General features: G+C 38.9%; 1 protein-coding gene and 1 long non-coding RNA gene across 2 annotated transcripts in view; both read left to right on the forward strand.

Moving 5' to 3' along the window:
• The first annotated feature begins 11,290 nt into the window (after positions 1–11,290).
• Positions 11,291–13,947, forward strand: LOC114654555 (potassium voltage-gated channel subfamily A member 2). Its single transcript, XM_028805171.2, has one exon. It carries the CDS (start codon positions 11,763–11,765, stop codon positions 13,194–13,196), a length of 1,434 nt encoding a protein of 477 aa, XP_028661004.1. The 5' UTR covers positions 11,291–11,762; the 3' UTR covers positions 13,197–13,947.
• Positions 13,948–15,104: 1,157 nt separating this feature from the next.
• The window catches only part of LOC114654564 (uncharacterized), a 37,330-nt gene continuing 26,863 nt past the window's right edge, over positions 15,105–25,571 (forward strand). Inside the window, exon 1 of the long non-coding RNA XR_003716726.2 lies at positions 15,105–16,108. This is a non-coding gene — a long non-coding RNA (uncharacterized LOC114654564). The remainder of the gene's footprint in view (positions 16,109–25,571) is intronic.

Here is a 25,571-nt window from a genome sequence, read left to right on the forward strand (position 1 = left end):
AGCCATTCCTTACAGGACAAAATAGTAGCTTGAAATACTGGCTGTGGACTGCTGTAGACTGGAAGAAAGTCTTATGGATCGATGAGTCAAAATTTGAAATCTTCGATTCATCATGTAGGGTGTTTGTACGCCACCAAGTTGGTGAAAGGATGGCTCCTTAGTGTGACACCAACAGTCAAACATGGAGGAGGAAGTTTAATGATCTCGGGAATTTTGCTGTAGGCAGAGTTGGTGACTTGCACAGAGTGACTGACATTCTGAATCAAAAGGGTTTGGCTGTTATATCAGGAAAACGTAGCTACTTCGATTAATTAAAATTCTGAATAAAATTTTGCACACTTAATGATTCCTTGACTTGTTTTTTTATTTGCCTTTGTTTATTTGTTCGAAAGAAAAATGGCAAAAGTATTAAACTCAAAATCAGACAGCATCAGCTTCAGTCACACAGTGTCTGTCACTGAAAAAGGCAATGCTTTGAGTAGGAGCTCTGTCTCCCTTAACTGTAGGTCTAAGAATGAATTGACACTTATAGTTTTTGGCTTGGTTGGGAAATTGTGATGGAAAAAAATAACCTTTTATCAATCACATCTTGGTGTGGATTGCTTACCTTATCAGAGTCTGGAAATGTACAGTATATACTGTGTATACAACCACAACATTAAAACTGCCAACCTAATACTGTGTAGGTCCTCTTTGTGCCACTAAAACACTTCTAACACACTGAAGCACAGACCCCACAAGACCTCTGAAGGTGTCTTGTGATATCTGTCTCCAAGACATTAGCAGCAGATCCTTTAAGTCATGTAAGTTGAGAGGTGAGGCCTCCACGGATCTGACTTGTTTTGCCAGGACAATCTACAGATGCTTGATCAGAGTGAAATCTGGGGAATTTGCAGGCCAAGTCAACATCTTAAACTGTTTGTCTAGTTTCTCAAACCATTCCTGTAGTACTGGGGTGTTGTACCGTGTTAGCCATTATGAATGTAGTGAAAAGTCAAGCAAAATGACACCTTTTATTGACTAACTAAAAAGATTACAATATGCAAGCTTTCGAGGGGCCTGAGTTGTCTCGAAAGCTTGCATATTGAAATCTTTTTAGTTAGCCAATAAAAGGTGTCATTTTGCTTGACTCAAACCATTCCTGAATAATTTTTGCAGTGTGTTAGGGTACATTATCCTACTGGAAGAGGCCACTACCATCAGGGAATACTGTTGTCATGAAAGGGTGTATGTGGTTTGCAACAATCTTTAGGCAGATGGTACATACCAAAGTAACATCTACATAAATGTGAGGACCCAAGGTTTCCCAGCAGAACATTGCCCAGAGCATCATCCTGCCTTTTCCAGCTTGCCTTCTTCCCATAGTGCATACTGCTGCCATTTCCTTCCCAAGTAAATAACACACACGTACCTGGCTGTGAACGTGATCTAAAAGTAAATTTGATTTATGAGACAAGGCCACATTATTCCATTGCTCCACGGTCCAGTTCTAACACTCACATGCCCGTTGTAGACACTTTTGGTGGTAGACGCCTTTCTCTCATGACAAGCATTACGTTCTTCATCAATTTCTGCTACAGTAGCTCTTCTGTAGGATCACAACAGAAGGGCTAGCCTTTGCTCCAGACATGCGTCAATGAGCTTTGAGTGTCCTTGATCCTGTCACCAGTTCACCAGTTGCCCTTTCTTGGCCCAGTTTTGGTAGGTACTAAGCACTGCATACTTGGAACACCCCACAAGACCTCCGGTCTTAGAGAGGTTCTGACCAGTCATCTAGCCAAAACAATTTGGGCCTTGTCAAAGTCACACAGATCCTTACGCTTGCCTATTTTTCCTGCTTCCAACACATCACCTTTAAGAACTGACTGTTCACTTGCTGTCTAATATATCCTACCTTTTGACAGGTGCTGTTGTAATGAGATAATCAGAGTTATTCACTTCACTTGTCAGTGGTTTTAACGTTGGGCTGATGAGTGTATACACACAGCATACAGTATATATTGCTGATTTTTAAAAGCAGGACAGCTGCCCTTGGAAATCCTGTGTTGGTATACAGGAACAGTGGCTCCGTCCATAATTTAAACCTCAGATTCTCAGAGGGTCAATGTGAATTCCCTCCCAAATGTAAAACACAGGACCAACTCTTTTTATTCTAACAAATACTTGAGGAGTCATGTCTACATATGTTTTGTGGACATGGAAAAAACTTATAATTGTTAACCTACAAGAGTATGGGGTTTCAGCACTTGAATGGTTCACAATGGAATGTGCAAATTCAACATTTTAGTCTTCTCCTACAGTTGTTAAAGGAGGAGAATGAGTACCTCGGGATCTTGTTCACAAGTGAGGGAAAAGTTCATTAGAAGATTACCCAATGAATCAGTAATTGACAGCATTTTCATGGATGCTATATTAAATCATGGTAATAAAGTGGGCATTAAGTCCTTAAGCAAAATAGTTTATATCCCCGTTCACACCTATGATAATAAATTCCTTGTACTGAACAAAATAAAAAACTCACAAGTGTTAATATAAGGCTTCTGGGAAGTGTTGCTCTGCTCCCTTGTTATCAGGGAGGTTAGGAGCTCTGCAATGTTTGAAGACCTTGGAATGGGACAGTTACTAGTCTTGAACGAGAGCAGCTATTTAAGGTTGCTTAGGCATGTTGTTAGGATATCTCAAAGTGCGCCCCAAAAGTGGTGTGCCTTGTAATCTGTGAGAAGAATCAGAGGCAGACCCAGGATCTACAGTAGGAGTTATATCTCTCAGGTGGCTTAGAAGCACTTGGGAATTGCCCTGAAGGAGTTCGATTGCTTTGAATGGGCATAGTATGGTTTGTCCAGCTGGTGCATTATCACTGTGACCCTCGCTAGTAAATTAGAAACCTGGAGAATATCTATATAGACAGAAGGAGAATGTGCTAATTCCAGTAAAACAAGAACAGGTCTGACAATTCATCTTAGGTCCTGGAGCTGTAAAACAGCAGTATTAACCACTGCTCTATTCATCTTACTACTAAAAATGAAACCAAAAATAAATAGTAAAACATTTGCAATTTAATTTGGATCTTAAGTCAAAGACAAAGCCTAGCTAATAGCTGAGACCATTTAAAGGCTCACGCTTGTGAGTCTGTTGAGTTAGTGCTGGAGTTAGGAAAGAGACTAGAATGCAGGAAATGCAGAAAGATAGAGACAGGGTTTTCCTTAATAAAAATAGTTGATGAATTATCATTTCCAGATTTTCCTTCTTCTTTAATGGTGATTTTGAAGGATCCAAAAGCACAATGTGCCCAGATATAATTTTACTCTTCATGTAATTTCTGTCAGTCCTTTCTGCAAAATAACTCTTATGTCCATTTAATTCATTGTTTTATAAACTGATCTGATAAGAAGTGATTTACATACCCTAAGTTGTCACTGTCACAATAATTCTGCAACTTTCCTTTTAATGTACCTGGTTGTCTTGACTTATTTTGTGTTCTGTTGTGGTGTTTACATTGAAAAGCGGAACATAAGAAATTTACAAACTGAGGAAAGCATTCAGTCCATCAGGCTTGCTTATTTAGTTAATAGCTAAACCGTCCAACTGCTTTCCTCTGAACAACCTCATGTACTGCTATGTCTATGTTGGAAATTGGTGACTAGAACTGCACAAAATACTCCAGATGCAGTCTCACTAGTGGACAGTATAGTCTAAGCATAATGTCATTTGATTTATAGTCAACAGTTTTTACAATACAACTTAATGTTTTATTTGCCTTTTTAATTCCTTCTGCACATTGCTTAGACAATGAGCATGTTGTGTCAACATAAACCCCTAAACCTTTGTCAGAGGTTGCTTCCTGTAGGGCAGTATGTCCTGTCATATTTATAATTGATGTTCCTTTTGCCCAAATGTACCACTTTGCACATTTATGCGTTAAACTGTGTTTGCCCAGTTTTTGAAGATTGCTACATCCTCAGAATCCTATATCCTTCCAATTTTCATATCATCTGTACATTTTCCAGATTTACTATGTACAATATGTCATTAATGTAAAGAAAAAAAAGAAGCAGTCTAAAGACACACCCCTAAAGTATTCAACTGATGACCACACCCTATGTGGAAATTTCTACTCTTATTGGTACTGTTTGTCTCTTACTGGTTAACCAACCGGAGATCCAGTTTTGTAGGTTACCTCTGATGTGAACAGCTTCTAGTTTCAAAATGATCTTTGATGTTGGACTGTCTGCAAAAGTCTGAGATAGGTTGGCCTAGGTTCAGTGCATTCTTGCACTTGGTACTGCTGGGATCATCTTCAGTCTTTGTGTTCCGACAATATAAAAGCATATGTTCAGCAAATGGACAGATGTATTATTTCTGCTCATAAATCCTCAGTGCCATTCTTACTACATATATTTTTGCAGTGCTGGCAGCTTATTTATTCATTCTCCAGGGTGTGTCAGACAAATAATAAAACGTGTCTAGAGAAAAAAAAAATCAGACAACTTTCACAATGCTTCAAGTGTCAAAACAAAATAAGTCATCAGGAAGCATTCCTGAAGATACACAAAGCTTAGACTAAAGCTATGCGTGTGTTTGCATTACTATGGAAAAAGCAGGTTAATATACAGTAAGAATCTGTGCAAAGGCTGCAGAAACAAAGACTAACATCACATAATCCGAACTTCAAATGTAAATGATTCTTCACTTTACCAGTTGACCTTTATTTGCTGTTAATAGTTTGGTAATTATACTTCTCAGGTTGCAGTTTGCATTGCCTTGGACCTCCATTTAAAGACCTTTCAGAGTACCTAGTCAAAGTACTCTGTCATAGTGATTACTCAATGGGTATTGGTAGCATTAGATAGATAGATAGATAGATAGATAGATAGATAGATAGATAGATAGATAGATAGATAGATAGATAGATAGATAGATAGATAGATACTTTATTAATCCCAATGGGAAATTCACATTACTAACACAGACAACAAAAACAACTAAGCTAAGTTAAAATAAACTGGTGCAAATATCATAAAGTTAGTAAAAAAAAGCTCTTATTCCTTACTTCATCATTACTCTGTAGTGTTCATGAAATACCTTTATTATTATTATGCTTTTTCAAATAAAACATGAAAATTATTTTAAAAGTACACATTTGGTGGGCATTTTTTAAAATAACTGTCCATTTACACATGCATAAAACTTATACCTGCCTGATTATTCACAATTATGAACAAATATCTTAATTTCTTACTTTCTATACAACATATTACACTTTGACCTCATTTATAAAAATACCTTTTTAAGGAATCTTTTATGAACAAAAATGGAAAATCTAAGTAGACTGATAAACTTAGCTGTCGGCTTGAGCCAATATTACTACAGAAACTCCAGATACCTTACATTCATGAAAGCACACACACACACACGCACACACACACACATTTTCTGGATGCTTTCTTTGAATGAATACCACGTCCTCGACATGGTAGTAAAGTGAGGTCTCTCTCTCTCACTTTTTCTAGTTCACTCTCGGCAAAGTCTTTCCATGGGAAAGCAAAGCTTCTTTTTAGCCCTGTGAGAATCGGCCTATTTTAAGTGTTTGCGTCATTGGTCGTGTCTTGAACTTTAAAGTCTGCTAACGGAACTGAGCATAATGAGAGTATACAGTAACGGTCCCAGGCAATGACTTTGTAGGACTGTGGCCTATAAAGGGGTTTTGAAGTCTTTGAAAGTTTTCTCTTCTTACACTTTACGATTGCAGTCACTTTATTTCAGCAGAATATAAACAATCACTGTAATATGAGCTTGTTGAAAGTTACAAACAAAGTTGTTTCGGTTCTATTAGGAAACACACAAATTCAGATTCATACTCTTGTCTGGTTTTTAAGTGTTAATGTAACAAACTTTAGATTTCTTTAAACAGATGCTATCTATCTATCTATCTATCTATCTATCTATCTATCTATCTATCTATCTATCTATCTATCTGTCTATGTACATACAGTGGTGTGAAAAACTATTTGCCCCCTTCCTGATTTCTTATTCTTTTGCATGTTTGTCACACAAAATGTTTCTGATCATCAAACACATTTAACCATTAGTCAAATATAACACAAGTAAACACAAAATGCAGTTTGTAAATGGTGGTTTTTATTATTTAGGGAGATAAAAAAATCCAAACCTACATGGCCCTGTGTGAAAAAGTAATTGCCCCCTGAACCTAATAACTGGTTGGGCCACCCTTAGCAGCAATAACTGCAATCAAACGTTTGCGATAACTTGCAATGAGTCTTTTACAGCGCTCTGGAGGAATTTTGGCCCACTCATCTTTGCAAAATTGTTGTAATTCAGCTTTATTTGAGGGTTTTCTAGCATGAACCGCCTTTTTAAGGTCATGCCATAGTATCTCAATTGGATTCAGGTCAGGACTTTGACTAGGCCACTCCAAAGTCTTCATTTTGTTTTTCTTCAGCCATTCAGAGGTGGATTTGCTGGTGTGTTTTGGGTCATTGTCCTGTTGCAGCACCCAAGATCGCTTCAGCTTGAGTTGACGAACAGATGGCCGGACATTCTCCTTCAGGATTTTTTGGTAGACAGTAGAATTCATGGTTCCATCTATCACAGCAAGCCTTCCAGGTCCTGAAGCAGCAAAACAACCCCAGACCATCACACTACCACCACCATATTTTACTGTTGGTATGATGTTCTTTTTCTGAAATGCTGTGTTCCTTTTACGCCAGATGTAACAGGACATTTGCCTTCCAAAAAGTTCAACTTTTGTCTCATCAGTCCACAAGGTATTTTCCCAAAAGTCTTGGCAATCATTGAGATGTTTCTTAGCAAAATTGAGACGAGCCCTAATGTTCTTTTTGCTTAACAGTGGTTTGCGTCTTGGAAATCTGCCGTGCAGGCCGTTTTTGCCCAGTCTCTTTCTTATGGTGGAGTCGTGAACACTGACCTTAATTGAGGCAAGTGAGGCCTGCAGTTCTTTAGACGTTGTCCTGGGGTCTTTTGTGACCTCTCGGATGAGTCGTCTCTGCGCTCTTGGGGTAATTTTGGTCGGCCGGCCACTCCTGGGAAGGTTCACCACTGTTCCATGTTTTTGCCATTTGTGGATAATGGCTCTCACTGTGGTTCGCAGGAGTCCCAAAGCTTTAGAAATGGCTTTATAACCTTTACCAGACTGATAGATCTCAATTACTTCTGTTCTCATTTATTCCTGAATTTCTTTGGATCTTGGCATGATGTCTAGCTTTTGAGGTGCTTTTGGTCTACTTCTCTGTGTCAGGCAGCTCCTATTTAAGTGATTTCTTGATTGAAACAGGTGTGGCAGTAATCAGGCCTGGGGGTGGCTACGGAAATTGAACTCAGGTGTGATACACCACAGTTAGGTTATTTTTTAACAAGGGGGCAATTACTTTTTCACACAGGGCCATGTAGGTTTGGATTTTTTTTCTCCCTAAATAATAAAAACCATCATTTAAAAACTGCATTTTGTGTTTACTTGTGTTATATTTGACTAATGGTTAAATGTGTTTGATGATCAGTAACATTTTGTGTGACAAACATGCAAAAGAATAAGAAATCAGGAAGGGGGCAAATAGTTTTTCACACCACTGTAGATGCATAGCAAAACAAATCAAATTAATTCACTACCGTTTATCTGTCAAATCTAGGTAACCAGATACATTGACAAATAGAAAAATCAGATTACTTTAATACCATTTAATAAATCAATAGCAATTAGTAACAGTAAAGTAGTCACTGAAAAATGTATCATATATATCTTTATTTCTTCATCTATCTATCTACTCTTAAAAATACTACTTCTTAATGGCATTTTATGGCTCTTCACTGGGTTGTGTGGTTTCATGCTGAATCATTGCTTGACAAAGTACCATTTCATTCTGGGAAGGGTTCTTTGCATATGAAGTTGGTTCTTCCTGCTTTGAAAAACTTTCTGAAATCTTTAATGTATGGTGGGCTACCTGGCTAAGAAAACCTGGACTTAGTCTGTTTTACTGTATCCTTTTTAAATCATGACTGATTAGCATATCACACCATCTACTTGTGGTATGGTATCGTATCTGTTATGGATTTAGATATATAAAGGTTCTTTCAGCAAACTTCATGTGGAGGGATATCTTTTGGAACATCTATCTATCTATCTATCTATCTATCTATCTATCTATCTATCTATCTATCTATCTATCTATCTATCTATCTATCTATCTATCTATCTATCTATCTATCTATCTATCTATCTATCTATCTATCTATCAGTGGTAAGCCTATTTAGTGCTTAAATATATTGTGGGGAGGTGATGTATGAAAAATAAATTGAATTAAAAGACACCTTTCCAAAATCACAAAAGTGTATTTTAAAGCAAATCTGTGGACTAAGGAACATATCGATATCAAACAGATCCAGCTGATCTCAGCATTTAAGTCGAGCCAGAAGACCAATACTTTGGGCTTGGTGTGGTCTTTATTTGGACTGCTCTTGAGGGTGTCCGTGGCCCTGTGGGGATACAGGTATGTCTGACTGGGCCCTGGATTAATTGCACGTTACCTCCGGGTAGTTCCTGTTTGTGTGTTATTCTGTATTCCCGCCCCCTGTGACCTTGAAAAGGAATAGGCAGGTCTGATAATGAATGGGTGAATATTGATGTTTTAATAACTGTAGGAACCGTCTTCATTGGCAGATATCAAGATGTTGCTATTTTCTGTGAAAACTCGTTGCCGTCAGTGACATTTGCTGTCACACGCAAACCGGACCAGTTTAGCCTAAAACAAGGTCTTTGGGATGCAGAGGAAGACTGGAATAGACACTGTCAGCCTTTTATCATTAGCTATAGCAATAAATAATTAATAATGTTACTTAAACCGCAGTTTTGCGTAATGAATGTAATAGTTTGATTGAAGTTACTTACACCTCCCATCCGTTTGATTTCTTATTGAGTAACCACAGCAGAATGGAGCATTTGCGCATTTAACAGCAACAACACGTACACATCTGCTGTTAAACAACTGAAGACACGCAATAACAGCATATATTTTCAAATTTTAATTATACGAACCTGTCCGTTTTTGGGCGGCATGGTGGCGCAGTGGTTGCACTGCTGCCTCGCAGTTAGGAGACCCGGGTTCGCTTCCCAGGTCCTCCCTGCGTGGAGTTTGCATGTTCTCCCTATGTCTGCGTGGGTTTCCTCCGGGCGCTCCAGTTTCCTCCCACAGTCCAAAGACATGCAGGTTAGGTGGATTGGCGATTCTTAATTGGCCCTAGTGTGTGCTTGGTGTGTGGGTGTGTGTCCTGCGGTGGGTTGGCACCCTGCCCGGGATTGGTTTCTGCCTTGTGCGCTGTGTTGGCTGGGATTGGCTCCAGCAGACCCCGTGACCCTGTGTTTGGATTCAGTGGGTTGGAAAATGGATGGATGGATGTCCCTTTTCGCCACTGTGTTTTAAAAAAAAAGTGAATTTCAGGCAAATAATGCAGGGAGTGCATAATCCTGAATTTAAATAGTAATTCTAATTTCCATATGTTTTAAGCATAATGTGAATCTTCACTTGTTAAACAGTATTCTGTAAAATGTTTTACGCCGGATTTTTACTTCTGTCGACTCCCACTACTAACAATAATTAATGTATCCATATTCCAGGTTAGGGGTGCCGCAGCACTGTCTGTAAAGCAGGCACCTGTCTTGTGCACATCGTGGACCATACTGACGCGCACAGCCTCTGTCGTTGAATTCAGATTTACCAATTTACCTGACCGGTTCGGCCTTACTGAACAGGGAGCTAAACTCGAAGAAACCTAACTCAAACATCGACTGAAGTTGAGCACTCCTCTCATATATAGGAGGGGGCAACAGGCCGTAAATCATATATTTATTGTTTTACATGTGAACGCTTCTGTGCGACAGGTCCGCTACTTGCTGCGCCACTTTAAAATCACCACCACCAATAATAATAAAAATTAACTCCACGAGCGTCTTGAATGGTGTATTATAGAGCAGCCCCGACAGGTTGATGATGTTAGTTACTGCAAATTGCAGTCAAAATAAAATAACACTCATAAAAATAAAGATGTCCACGTGGTTCTTTGGAATGGTGCATAGAATGGCCTTGTGTGGTTCTCAAAAGAACCATCCACATGACGGATTCAAAATGTAGATTTATTTGTTTCTTTAATAAGGACTCTTGCTTCATACTAAGCTTAGATTTTCTTGATCCTCTCGTATCCTGCCGTAGCCTACTATAAATTAAAGATTCCTGTGTTTTCTACAAACCAAAAACCTTTTCAATGCCCAAATCGTTCCACGTGGGACCGCACAACCTTGTAAACCAATTTAGAACCGTTGTTTTTAAGAATGAATTTAACATTTTTAAACCCAATTAATTAAATTCTGCGACGTGGGAAGTGGGTGTCTATTCCGGTAGCAGTGAAGTCAAGGCAAGAAATCGCTCTGGACGGACCGCCGGCTTATTATGGGTATACAAAACGCGCACATCCACACTCGCGTTACAATTAAAGGGGGCAATTTGGAGTCGTCAGCTAGCAAGTCTTTCGGTACTTTGGGAGAAAACCCCATGTGCCCGGAATAAAAGCCACGCAGTCTGATACGATTTTTGGAACTTGGGACTTTGGATCCGTGACGCAGCTGCACAATAACAACAACTGCAGCAATAATAATAATAATAATAATAATAATAATAATAATAATAATAATAATAATAATAATAATACACTGTTCAAGATAACATAACCGATTTGTTTTGATTGATTACAATGCCAATTACAATCATTGTAGAGAGGTAAGGTTTGATGTGCTTTATTTAGACTAGTAAATCTCACAATGTAGAGTTTGCATCTTCTTATGAGCTTCACCCATGGATTTTCAAATTTCTATCTATCTATCTATCTATCTATCTATCTATCTATCTATCTATCTATCTATCTATCTATCTATCTATCTATCTAGTGTTAACAGATTGTGCGTACGCTTATATAGAAGTATGTGCGCGCGAGTACATCAATAAGGAGAGACTGAGCCGCGGCTTCAACTGAAGCAATTTAATTTAAAAACGGTAACAGGCGTATTCCTTGTCTAATAGAATAAAACCATCGCATTGCCAGTTATGTCGGACAGATTCCTTGAATATAGAGCACACTAACCTTCAACCAAATGCAAGATGTAACAGAGGAGACCTGTGGACCCCAGCCTTCATCAGGCAGTTTCCCTTGACATTTAACCTAATCGTTTTTTCCCTTAATAGAAAGAGAGGGAAAGTGCGTTTTCAAGACAAGTGTTACGATGGCATTATTAGCCGTATCATATTAAGAGACAAGGCGTGCATATATATTTATTCATAGAGCAGGGAGGGGGGGAAAGCGCGTCTCGTCACGTCAGAGCACTCGGGGAGGGCAGAGCTGCTTAAAATGCTGTGAATGTGACTACCAGGAGTCCAGTCTACCACTATAAGCAAGGTGATGGGATAAGCGATTTGATTCAAGCGAGAAAATGTGACACGGCAAATGAAATGAACACAGCACTCAGTTCGACAGTTTAATAAAGAAGCTTGCCAACCCCATCCGTCAACAACGAAGAGAAAAACAAAGGCAAAGATCGTTATATTCTACAAGTGACACAGTAAAATCTCGTGCATCGCAGTTAAGGAGAGCGAGAGAGAGAGAGAGAAGGGCAAAGAAGAAGCGTGGCTGAAGAGCGAGGCGTGGGCTAGTGCTAAAAAGCAACGTTTCCCCGTGGGAAAAGATGACAGTTGTGCCCGATGAAAATGTAGATGAAGCGGTGGCACTGACCGCCCTGCCCCAAGATGTCTATGATCCGGAGGCGGTGGACCAGGATTGCTGCGAACGTGTCATCATCAACATTTCGGGGCTGCGCTTTGAAACCCAGCTCAAGACGCTCGCCCAGTTTCCTAGCACTTTACTAGGAGATCCCCGCAAGAGAATACGTTTCTTTGATCCCTTGCGCAACGAATATTTCTTTGACAGAAATCGCCCCAGCTTCGATGCCATTCTCTATTATTATCAGTCAGGAGGGCGGCTCAGAAGACCGGTCAATGTACCTGTCGACATTTTCATGGAAGAGATAAAATTCTACCAGCTAGGGAACGAGGTAATTGAAAATTTTAAGGACGACGAAGGATTCATTAAAGAGGAGGAGCGCCCACTGCCAGAAAATGTATTTCAGCGTCAGGTTTGGTTGCTGTTCGAGTACCCGGAGAGCTCTGGACCAGCGAGGGGCATTGCAATAGTTTCTGTGCTCGTTATTTTGATATCGATTGTCATCTTCTGTATGGAGACGCTCCCAGAATTTCGAGAAGAAACCAGATTCTCAAATGAGCATCATGCCCACAACAGTACCGTCCGTGCCAGTTCAAACCCTTTTACTGACCCATTCTTTTTTGTCGAGACCCTTTGCATTATATGGTTTTCGTTTGAGCTACTGGTAAGGTTTTTTGCCTGTCCCAGTAAACCTGCCTTCTTCAAAAATGTCATGAACATCATCGATATTGTGGCTATCATCCCCTATTTTATCACCCTGGGCACGGAACTGGCAGAGCATCAGGGGAACGGCCAACAGGCGATGTCCTTGGCGATCTTGAGAGTTATCCGCCTGGTGCGCGTCTTTCGTATATTCAAGCTCTCCAGACATTCGAAGGGCTTGCAGATTCTAGGGAAAACTCTTCAAGCCAGCATGCGCGAGTTGGGACTGTTGATTTTTTTCCTTTTTATCGGGGTTATCTTGTTTTCAAGCGCGGTGTATTTTGCGGAGACTGACGATCGGGATTCCCTGTTTACCAGCATTCCCGATGCTTTCTGGTGGGCAGTGGTGTCCATGACTACAGTTGGTTACGGGGATATGTATCCTGTAACAATCGGTGGTAAAATAGTTGGCTCACTGTGTGCCATCGCCGGTGTCTTAACCATTGCACTGCCAGTTCCTGTGATCGTCTCCAATTTTAATTACTTTTACCACCGGGAAACAGAACACGAGGAGCAGTTACAATACAAACACGTTACCTGCGGGCAACAGCAGCCGTCTGTGGGAGAGATGAGAAAGAGCGACAGCCAGCCATCCCTGCACAAAGTAGACTGCTTGGAAGAAGAGGACATGGAGACAATCAAATACACCAACTGCACCCCCAGAAAAGCTTACACTGGCAAGCTCACGGACGTATGATAGACACCTGATCTTAGTCAAACGCCGCTGGCAATGAAGTCTCCTGTGTATTCTAAATTTTGCGCAGCCTCATTTCAGAGCACCGAGAATGCACAAAAGCTACGTATATTCTTACATATACATTATTTTTAGCGTAGTCATTTTTGTTTCCAACGTTATATCCAAAGAAAGTCTTCCATTACACATATTTCGAAAGAAAGAAAGTTATTTGAAATCATTTGTCCTCGCTTGCCCGTGCTCATGTCCAGGTATGTCCAGGCGTTCACGCGCGACTGTTAAGAACTTGTTTCATTGAATGATGCAAAAGCGACATCCGAGAGGCACAAGAAGAACTTAAGTGGGAGGCTTAAAAGGACCAAAAAGTAAGGGTTTTGTACTGCTGGAATAGTACAGGTGGAGCCTGTAGATAGGACTCTTTGTCAGCCCTCGTTTTACCCTTCACCTCGGCACGCTTACAAGTGCATCAAAGCTGCGCAATTCATTTTAGTCAAAGCAAGGTCACCCCTTCACAACGTGGTGGGCGGGGAGGGTATTGGGGGCACGATGGCTCTGTTGTGATTTTTTACAGCTCTGTCACGCATTGTGTTCCGTGGCGATCGCTCCAAAGGAGCCAAACACATCATTGTTTATGAGGAATTAAGTGTTAGATTCTTGTTACCATGCCATTGTCTTTAATAGTGGAAAAATTGCTTTGAACGTGCGCGCGCGTGCTTGTCATATGTTGGCTGCAATATGAAAAAAAAAACAAAAACAGCTGTCTTTGTGGACGTGATGTGCAATGGACCAGTGAATCATCGCAACTGCCACATGAAACAAGGAGCGGGTCCCCCGCTTCTGACTCTCAGTGCTGTTTTTGTTAGACATATTAATCCAAAGGATGTGCCATTTAAACGATTTTATTTAACCCGTTTGTCTTCTTCCACGAAACCGCAATAGCCTTTTCTTTGTACTTGTGGTATTTTCAGGGGCCGTGCTAACCTCATAATGCATTTATTTAAACCCATTTTTTAAGACATGCGTGTTCGTGCACGCGGACGCATATCGTTTTGTTTACATTGCGAGAGGACTAAAATTGTTTATTAGTCCTGATTTACTCTCGCCCAAAGTTTAATTTCAGCAAGTGCCTGCAGAGGAGGGAGCGACGTCGACAGTATGAGGACGTAAAACGGAGATGGTTACTGCCATCATCATTTTCAATATCGATATTAAATGTGTTATCAATAAGACGTGGTTGAATCGTGTTATTGTATACTCAAGTCTGAACTGTAGCTTTGCAAACATGAAAATAATAGCCGATCTTAGTGCGCCACCTTGTGGAATTAAAGTATCCAAGCCGACTGTTTGCAAAAATGTAAATTTCTGTACAGACTTCCAGAGTGTTCGTCTCATCTTTAGGAAAGCGGTACGAGTGCCGTATGGCAAAAACGACTTTTGACCAATTGATGCACATCTGTGATTAAATATACGCCTTCATAAAAAGGCCCAGTAATAACGTATTTTTCTTCATAATGAATGGAACGTTTGATTAAAAAGAACTGACAGCTTTATTGTCATGGTACAATAGTGGAAGTAAGAATGTGTTAGGTAAGATAAAACAATAACAGCATCAAATCCAATATTCCAAGTTGAATAATAACAATTAAAAACCACACTTTAGAATATGTCAAAGCTTTATATATATATATATATATATATATATATATATATATATATATATATATATATATATATATATATATATATATATATATTACTCCGAAGGAGTACAAACTTAACTTCAATGATTTACACAATCGATAAAGTTAGGAGTTTTACTATCATTCAAAATATTGTATTCACTCTTTAGTCTGTTTAACCTATCTATCTATCTATCTATCTATCTATCTATCTATCTATCTATCTATCTATCTATCTATCTATCTATCTATCTATCTATCTATCTATCTATCTATCTATCTATCTATCTGTGTACATAGATACAAAGAAAAACAAATCATTTCAATTCACTATAATTATCTGCCAAATTTAGGTAACTAGATAGATTGACAGATAGAAAAGTCAGATTAATTGAATACCATTTAATAAATCAATAGCAATCACTACAAATAAGGTAGTCCCTGAAAAATGCATCATATATATCTTTATTTCTTCATTTGTTCTGATCAAAATGTATTTGCCCATAGGCATCTGTCCATTTGGCTATTCGTTCAGTTTTGAAACTTAAGTATGCACACTATGCATAAATGAGCCAAAATAGTGTCATTTCACAGCAAAAGAAAAATGTCTTAATTGCTTCTTTTTTCACAAAGACATTAATTACTGACAGAAATAAACATACACACACATGCATACAGTGAATAACAGGGAGAAGTTGAGATTAATTTGTCTCCTGTTCTCACAAAAATTTAAACAATTAGAATAATTTTTTTCCATTTTGTGCTATCCTAATTTTTCATGGGTACATGCAGAAAGTAGGCTTAAAACCCACAATGTATTCCCAATTTCTAACAAAAATGTTAATCAAAAAATAATGTAATTAATTACAAATTACAACTAAACAACTTTTTGAAAAACTGCATGAAGAAATCCAGTGAGACTCCAGGGTCCATGTGTACAAAAAGATGTGACCTCTCTAAATTCCGACTGTGCCAGAATGAGAAACAGAAATGGAGCAAAGAAAGATAGCTTCCTGGTTAAACGGATCAGTTGTGTTGAACTGAACTGAACTACATTTGGCAGAAGGGAATAAAAAGTTTCAAATCCTGTAAGACCAAAACACCATGCTGGATCTGCTATTAATCTGTGAAAGAAAAAAATGCAAATATTTCCACTTAATTCAATGATGCCTGTCTTTGTCTAAAGAACATGTGAAGACCGAAATTGAAGCTGCCAGTTGGTCATGAACCAAAGAGGTTAGTGGACCAAATTATGCTCTTTATGTATTTTTTTTATTCTTTACTTTGAAAAGCAATTTGTTACTCAGGTTGGATATTACCCATGGCTCATCCATACACTGTATGCTGAGACAACACAGGCTTTCAATATTGGACTTAAATGTAAAGACCAGACCAATATATTAGAAAATTACTGCAAAACTGAAGCAAATCTTTTACAAGTGCCTAAGTGTTACTGGTGTCAGCCTTCCTATCAATTTAAGCAGACATTAATGACAACTAGTTGACGTTATATAATTTTCTCTGGCATGTGGCTTGTGCTCATTGATCATTTGATATCTCACATTATTGCATTATGTACATTGTTGATAAGATTTTCTTCCAAGGTTAATGACAGACCTGCGGTTTGTGCATTGTTGTACTAAGCAGTTCCAAGAAAAAAACATTTGCACGTTTTTCACTGTTGTTTTTTTATTTAAATTGTACAGGTAAGTCTAAATAACAGGACTATAATACTAAATGTGTGATATTATTCTACAGCTTTTCAAATTTCCCCACGTAAGATGTAATTCCATCCAACAAACTAGCAATCCTGTAATCCCACAGACCAAAAAATTAGCAAATGAAGAGGTCAATTAAAAAAAAAAACAGCAGAGTAAGTCATTAATACTCGTCTTTACAGATGAACATACAGAAGAACATCAGCACTGATGGCACAGTCAAAGATTTCCCTTCATTTATTTAGCTATCACTTTTATTCAAAGCAACTTACAAATCAGTGTTTATGTATTTTCCCTATAGTTATTATACTGATAGATTAAGTAATATGCTCAGGACTTGGTGGTGCACAGTATCTTTGTAGGTTACAATCCAACCCTTATCCAGTAAGCCATATTGCCATGCCTTGGCATTTTTGATATGTTAATCTACTCTCTATATATAAAATCCTAAGCCTAAAAGTGCAACGATTTTATGTGACTTTTTATGTCACACTTTAAATTGGGCTTATTTGAAAACCTACATATATGTTTGGTATAATTCTTTTCAGAATTTATTGAACTTTAATGTGATGTTGTTAGATTTTCAGATTCTTAATCCATTTTTAAGCTATAAACTAAAAAATATCAAGAATTCACGTCCCGTGAGACGAGACTTTGTGCCAAGAGTTTTAACCACGCCGGGGGCGGAAATAAAAGACAAAGAGTAGGACTGCTGCTGTACAGGCTTTTAAATGTTCGAAGCAGCGCGCGAGATGCAGATCACGCAGCACGGCAGCAACAGCAGCAGCAGCAGCAACCCAGCAGCTGATTGAGCAAAGAGGAGGTAAAAAAAAGTGTATTTGTTTCCCATTGTATCACCATTTCAGAGGGGGTTTCGGAGGATCGACTGCGTCTCCTTGGGGTGCGCTCAGCTCCCCCCTTCACAACACGAGTGGCAGAGACGTGAAGTGGCTGGCACGTAGTGCAGGTTGTTGTCATGAGCGAAGTGAGCAGGGGGCGAACCCCCTAGTTTGAAATATTATTTCAGAAGCAAATACACAAACATTACTAATATTTTAAACATTTGTTTCAATTAGTGGAATCTTTTTGTTGCAGAGTACTGTCTGGTGTTCCTTACAAGTTATAATAATTTCTAAATGTAAAAGTGGTGTATTATTAGAATTTTTAATACCCATAAACACAAGATTGTTGAATATGGGGAGACCACAAAGTAATGAAAGCAAATTAAAAAAACAAAACAATTCCTCTATGTAGTGAAATCTCCAGTTTTGACTGAACTGTTACAGGGTTATAATAACCCTTAAAAGTGTAGATAAGAATATATAGAGTTAAGTGTGAACATTAACTAACAGATTTGCTGTGGAGTGAAGGTTCGAGGACACAACCTTGTCTTTAAAAGTGTGGTTAGGTGGATTCATTACTTTACCATCTTTCAAGCACTTCAGAGCACTCTTCCTTCTCACTTTCAATCCATGTCTGTCTTTCTCCAGTTACAGGCACTTCTGTTACATGTTTGCTTATCTTAAATCCTGACTGTAAGCTTGTCCTTCCACTGGTAATAGGACAGCCTTCGAAATTCATCCTAGATTTATGTCTAAGCCAAAGACTGCTTTTGTACAGCTATGGGGTCATTAGTTCTTGGCAGCCTTTGGAAAGTCTTTGTATCCCAAAGCCTCTATACCACAATGGCTTTCAAAGGGCTAAGTCTCCAAAGCAGCTTCTGGGCTTTCTGTTTGCCATTTAGATACAACAATCTTATGAGGAACATTTAAGCGAATGCCCTACCAATCCTCCAAAGTGCCAGTTGACTCAGGGATCGACTCTGGAGTACCTGCTCTCTAGACACAAGACAAGTCTTTTTTCAGTTCTGGGTTCTTTCCAGAAGGATCAGTTTTGGGCCACAGCCTGCTGTTATAGGGCATACCACCACCTAGGACTGCAATACCATATCAAGAGACTCTGTTTGCAAGTATGGGTCATCACTGCTTGGCTTATCATGGACTCTTTCCCTTTCCCGTGTTTTTCTAATGCTACCCTTATCCTGACCAATTCCTTTCTAGCCAGGCAATGTCCTGAAACCTACATAAAATTGAAAATATAAAAACAGCCTCAATAGCATCAATAGCTGCTCAGAGGTAAATATATACATAAAGCAAATAATATTATTTAATTTTATGCCATTTCCACACATTCATAATCAATCCTTACTGATGTGCATTTATATATGTTTCCACACATATTTCTATAGTATGATCTGAGTGTTCTTGTACATTTTGTTTTATTTATCAAATAATAATGGCCTCTTAAAGTTTTATAGGGTCATTATCAATACATGTAGACAGTACAGAGAAGTTCTTACTTGAACGTGCTAATCAACACTCAATAAGTCAAATTACATACATTTATTTCCACAGAAACTAGTATATACATTTTGTGCCTACAACTCATGCACTTTGATAAGCACACATAGTGAATAACGTGGCTTCTTCAAAATACTCACATTCTGTGCTTGAAATTAAATTTTCAAGACTAGGCAAGTGTCCTTTCAGTTTTTGTTTTTTTTTTTTAGTTCAGAACATAGGAAGATAAGTTTCACATGAGTGTCTTAAATGGCTGTGGTTCAGGTAGTTAAGATTAAAATAAAGAAGACTGGCAATATGTTTCTTGAGACCACTGGATTCAACAAAATTCAAGCACTCCATTCTCAACCAAAAAAGTTGCTATTGGGGATCATCTGATAGTTGAAATGGAGTTCAGAAAAATTAAGTGGAGTTGTATTTGAATCAAAACCCTTCCACACATCAAAATGACAGAAGAAAGCGCTTGTAAGCTTTACAGATAATTTAGCCCTTGTGCATTTATGTGAAATTCATTGATAGGGGGTCCTGTCTTTAACTATTATCTCATGAATTTCAGTTCTCTTTCACAACAACAACAACATTTATTTATATAGCACATTTTCATACAAAAAGTAGCTCAAAGTGCTTTACATAATGGAGAGAAGAAAAATAAAAGACAAAATAAGAAATTAAAATAAGACAACATTAATTAACATAGAAAGGAGTAAGGTCCGATGGCCAGGGTGGACAGAAAAAACAAAAAAAAACTCCAGAAGTCTGGAGAAAAAAATAAAATCTGTAGGGGTTCCAGGCCACGAGACCGCCCAGTCCCCTTTGGGCATTCTACCTAACATAAATGAAATAGTCCTCTTTGTAGTTCGGGTTTTTTACGGAGTCACTTGATGCTGATGGTCATACAGATTTCTGGCTTTTAATCCATCCATCATTGTTGGAACATCATGGTGCTTTGGGTAGATGGTGGTGGCGCATGCCACCACCAACAGGACACCGGAAAAGGAAACAGAAGAGAGAGTAGGGGTTAGTACAGATTTTGAATGAATAGTTATTATAATGAATTAGATATACAGAGTATCAGGATTAAATTACAGTGAAGTTATGAGAAGGCCATGTTAAAGTAATGTGTTTTCAGTAGTTTTTTAAAGTGCTCCACTGTATTAGCCTGGCGAATTCCTACTGGCAGGCTATTCCAGATTTTAGGTGCATAACAGCAGAAGGCCGCTTCACCACTTCTTTTAAGTTTTGCTCTTGGAATTCTAAGGAGACACTCAGTTGAGGATCTGAGGTTACGATTTGGAATATAAGGTGTCAGACATTCCGATATATAAGCTGGGGCGAGATTATTTAAAGCTTTATAAACCATAAGCAGAATTTTAAAGTCAATTCTGAATGACACAGGTAACCAGTGTAGTGACATCAAAACTGGAGAAATGTGTTTGGATTTTCTTTTCCTGGTAAGGATTCTAGCAGCTGCATTCTGCACTAGTTGCAAACGATTGATGTCTTTTTTGGGTAGTCCTGAGAGGAGTGCGTTACAGTAATCTAGCCGACTGAAAACAAACGCATGAACTAATTTCTCTGCATCTTTCGATGATATAAGAGGTCTAACTTTTGCTATGTTTCTTAGGTGAAAAAATGCTGTCCTAGTGATCTGATTAATATGCGATTTAAAATTCAGATTACAATCAACGGTTACCCCTAAGCTTTTTACCTCCGATTTGACTTTTAATCCTAATGCATCCAGTTTATTTCTAATAGCCTCATTGTATCCATTATTGCCAATCACTAAGATTTCGGTTTTTTCTTTATTTAATTTGAGAAAGTTACTATTCATCCATTCTGAGATACAAGTTAGACATTGTGTTAGCGAATCAAGAGATTTGGGGTCATCAGGTGCTATTGATAAATACAGCTGTGTGTCATCAGCATAGCTGTGGTAGCTCACGTTGTGCCCTGAGATAATCTGACCTAATGGAAGCATGTAGATTGAGAAGAGCAGTGGACCCAGGATAGAGCCTTGTGGAACACCATATAGAATATCATGTGTCTTTGAGTTATAATTACCACAACTAACAAAGAATTTTCTCCCTGCCAGGTAGGATTCAAACCAATTTAAGACACTGCCAGAGAGGCCCACCCATTGACTAAGGCGATTCTTAAGAATATTATGATCAATGGTGTCAAATGCGGCACTCAGATCTAAGAGGATGAGAACAGATAAATGGCCTCTGTCTGCATTTACCCGCAAGTCATTTACTACTTTAACGAGTGCAGTTTCTGTGCTGTGATTTGTTCTAAAACCTGACTGAAATTTATCAAGAATAGCATGTTTATTGAGGTGCTCATTTAACTGTATAATGACTGCCTTCTCTAGAATTTTACTTAAGAAAGGCAGGTTAGAAATGGGTCTATAATTTTCAAGAGCAGAGGGATCGAGATTATTTTTCTTAAGTAGGGGTTTAACTACCACAGTCTTAAGACAGTCTGGGAAGACCCCCGTATCTAATGACGAATTTACTATGTCAAGAACATTATCAATAAGCACGCCCGATACTTCTTTGAAAAAATTTGTTGGTATTGGGTCAAGGGCACAGGTGGAGGGTTTCATTTGAGAAATTATTTTATGTAAATCAGGTAAATCTATCCTAGTGAAAGACTTTAATTTGTTTATTATGGGGTACTGGGGTTTAGGAGGATCCTTAGTGTTGGGGAGATATACTATGTTATTTCTAATATCATTAATTTTTTGATTGAAAAATACAGCGATAGCCTCACAATTTTTACTGGAAGTACTTAGGAGGCATTCCTTTGAGTTACCTGGGTTTAACAGATGATCAATTGTTGAGAATAAGACTCTGGGATTACTAGCATTGTTATTTATAATCTTAGAGAAATAGCAGCACCTCTCAAGACGGACTGTGTTATTGTATTCTGTTATTTTAACTTTTAATATTTCATAGTCAATAGTTAGTTTAGTTTTCCTCCATTTACGCTCAGCTCTACGGCATGTTGTCTTTAAATCAGACACTCTTTGGGTCTTCCATGGTATAACAATGCTAGAAGATTTTTTAACTGTCTTTTCAGGTGCAACTAAGTCAACAGCAGCCCTCACTTTAGTATTAAATCTTTCCACCTTACTATTTACATTCTCCTCGCTATTATAGTTGGCACTATAAACGGACTGATTGGTTAGAATGTTTGAAAGTTTTAAAGCTGCTGATGAGTCAAAGAAGCGTTTTTTAACAATATGCTTCTCATGAGTGTTTTCTATCATTATTTCTATATTAAATAGTAGAAGAAAATGGTCTGATAGACCCGTATCAATGACCTGCTTTATATCAACTTTTAGTCCTTTAGTAATTACTAAGTCTAACGTATGACCTGCTTTATGTGTAGGCTGATTAACGAGCTGTCTCAAATCAAAAGAGTCCAGGAGGTTCATAAATTCTTTTACTTTCTGGTCACATTGATTATCTATATGAAAATTAAAGTCGCCGTCTATTAAGAGTGTGTCATAGTTCGTAATTAAGATTGACATCAAGTCAGAGAATTCCTCAAAGAAAGACGCGTTGAATTTTGGAGGTCTATACACGGATAATACTAAAACGTGAGAATCTCCCTGAATAATAATGGCGAGATACTCAAAAGACTTGAATTTACCAAAACTGATATTTTTACATTTTAACCTGCTTGAGTAAATGCTTGCTAGTCCTCCACCCCTCTTTCCTTGGCGATCAGCATGAGTAAAACTGTAATCCAGAGGCGCAGATTCGATTAAAACAGCTGCGCCATCTGAGCTAAGCCACGTTTCACTTAGTGCAATAAAATCTATTTTTTTATCACTAATAAGATCGTTGATAAAAAACGTCTTGTTAGTTAAAGCTCTAACATTTAATAGAGCCATATTCAATGTTTCGGAGGAGCAGAGATGAATACTATGTGCGTTATTGATATATGGAACAGGAATTAAGTTATTTTTATTAGCACCGCTCTGCGTGTATTTTTTGTTTAATCTATGATATGTTTTTATAGTTTTAATACATTGTTCATCTAAAGTAGTAACTTTAATTAAATTATTGGTGTTTATGCCGTATTGCCTAGATTTTCTATGTGCATTAAGATTGGTTATTACAGTATTTATGTTGTGCACTTTTATGGAAGATTTTATTAAACAATTATCATGACCAAGCACAGGAGTGGCAATTCGGAAGGGGTTAAAAGCAAAGATAGATAGTCAAGATAAACGAATTACCTTGGATATGTTTTCGGAGAGGACCCGGGCGCCGAAGCTATTCGGATGCAGGCCATCTCGCTTGAAAAAACGCGGTCTTTCCCAAAAGAGGTCCCAGTTGTTGATGAAACCGATGTCTTGATTCTTGCAGAAGCCCTGCAGCCAGTTGTTTAAACCAAGCAGACGACTGTAGTACTCGTTTGATCGTCTGACGAGAGGGAGTGGACCCGAGATGAAGATCTTTGCCGATGGGGTCCTCTCCTTTGTGTCTTTAATTAATGCAGTGAAGTCTGCCTTGAGGATCTCGGACTGTCGGTGCCTTATGTCGTTTACGCCAGCATGTAAAACAATTGCTCCAACTGCCCTGTTCTTGTAGATCGCCGGCGCACGTCTCGTCACATCTCGGACACGAGCACCGGGAAAACAAGAAACAAAAGATTTTCTATTAGGGCAAGTGATATTGAGGTTCCTAACAATAGAATCACCTACCACTATTACATCACTAGGAGCTGAAGGCGAACTGGGGACGCTTAGAGGGTCAAACCTGTTCTGTGTTACGATGCTTGCCTGTGCCGATGGAGGTGTTCTGGCCTTGAACCCCCGCCTGCATAGCTGAAATACACCGAGGTCATCATCGGTGTCGCTCCTACGAGGCGCGGGGGTGAAGGTGACTTGAGCGGCACAACGCGGGGTTGATATTACGCTGATAACAGATGGCGAGGACGGTTTATCCAACAGCCGAGCCTTCAGATCTCTGAGGTATCTACATCTGGACAGAAGTTTCTGAATCTGTTCATCGAGTGCCTGGAGTTCCTCGACTACAATTTCAACGCGATTCACCTCACTATCGGCCATTGTCCACTTCTGTTTCTGCTTCCGCTTCCGCTTCGTGCCCTAGGAAGAATGAGAGAGAGATAGGTTAGTGTTAGAGTCACGTCCTTTGATTAACATTTACAGATCTAGGAGAAGTTATGTTGTGCTAGGCTGTGCTGTGCCAAGTGAGTATGGAAGTAGGAGCATTACACTTTACATGTCAGCTAGGTCAGGGGACCTCTTAACAAACTAAATGTTTGCCACTCAGAAGAAGGGGCTTGCTGAGACAACACATCCACCCTGCTGTGTTAGGGCTCATTTATACTTCATGCTCAGAATGCATACGCACACGCATCATGGCTGCCACGCTTACCCAACGTTCATTTGATGCGTCTTCTGAACAAGTCCTCAGCTTGCACGAGTTGCAGCACCAACAAAAAGTCAGGGGGTGCAGTGTGATAAAAGTTGGTAAGTGACGTCAGAGTCTCTGTTTACGATCTACATGTGACAGAAAGCCTCTATGCGGATCCTATGGAATCGATGTGCACACTTCGATGTTTGATGAATGGCTCAATGTGGTGAAGCAAAATGCCGACATATAGATGCATTCGTGGTGCTTTTATATTCAAGTGATCGTAATGACACAATACATTTTAAAATTCTCAGATACCATCTTTTGTGCCGTCTTTTTTTTCTGGGTCTTCCTCCTGACCTGACAGCAGAGGCAAGCAGCAATGGATCACCACACACAACACATTAAATTTATGATATTCCAACTCTCTGCACATTTAGAATCCTTAGATTTATACTTGATATCACTTTCATGATGAAATGCATGAAAGTATGTATGTTACATTTTACAGATAAATCATTAATTTAGTTTAAATAATGAATACTGTTAATAATTACACACATGGGGTGACACGGTGGCAGAGGGATAGCACTGCTGTCTCGCAGGGAGTCACGTCGCTGGTGTTTCCTGCCTGGAGTTTACATGTTTTCCTGCTGGGTTTCCACAGTGTGCTCCGGTTTCCTTCCAAAGATATGCAGATTTGGTGACACTAAAATGATGCTAGTGTATGTGAATGCTTGTATTCACATTGCAATGAGCTGATGCCCCGTCTAGGGATTGTTTCTGCCTCATGCCCAATGCTTGCTGGAATGGAGATATCCCTGGATTGATGGATTTAACCATTAAACATCCTTTTCAGAGATATTGCAGTAAGGTGTCATCGGAATTTAATGGGTGTTCCAGCCAATTCACAACACAGCGAAGCCAAACCTATTCTCATTGCGATACTCTCTCGCACTGCCACCTGGTGGAGTCTTCCATATTTAGTAAAGTACGCACACAAGTATAAACAGTAAAACACTTGCGTAGCAGGAGTGTCCGCTGGAGCATGTGTTGCGTTGCGTGAAGTATAAACCTGGCCTTAGGGTCTGGCACAGTGTTAATCCATAAAATAAGTCAGTGCTCTGAGAGGATAAGTACACACCATGAAAAAGTGTGCGTTGTTCAACATATCTGAATTGATATTTCATCTGTATTTCAATTAAATTGATGAGTAAGATAATCTTAT

Source organism: Erpetoichthys calabaricus, chromosome 1 (genome assembly GCF_900747795.2).
Source record: "Erpetoichthys calabaricus chromosome 1, fErpCal1.3, whole genome shotgun sequence".
In the NCBI taxonomy this organism is placed as follows: Eukaryota; Metazoa; Chordata; class Cladistia; order Polypteriformes; family Polypteridae; genus Erpetoichthys; species Erpetoichthys calabaricus.

Coding starts and splice junctions, on each gene's coding strand:
- LOC114654555 (XM_028805171.2), top strand. CDS start 11,763: ATGACAGTTGTGCCCGATGAAAATGTAGATGAAGCGGTGGCACTGACC.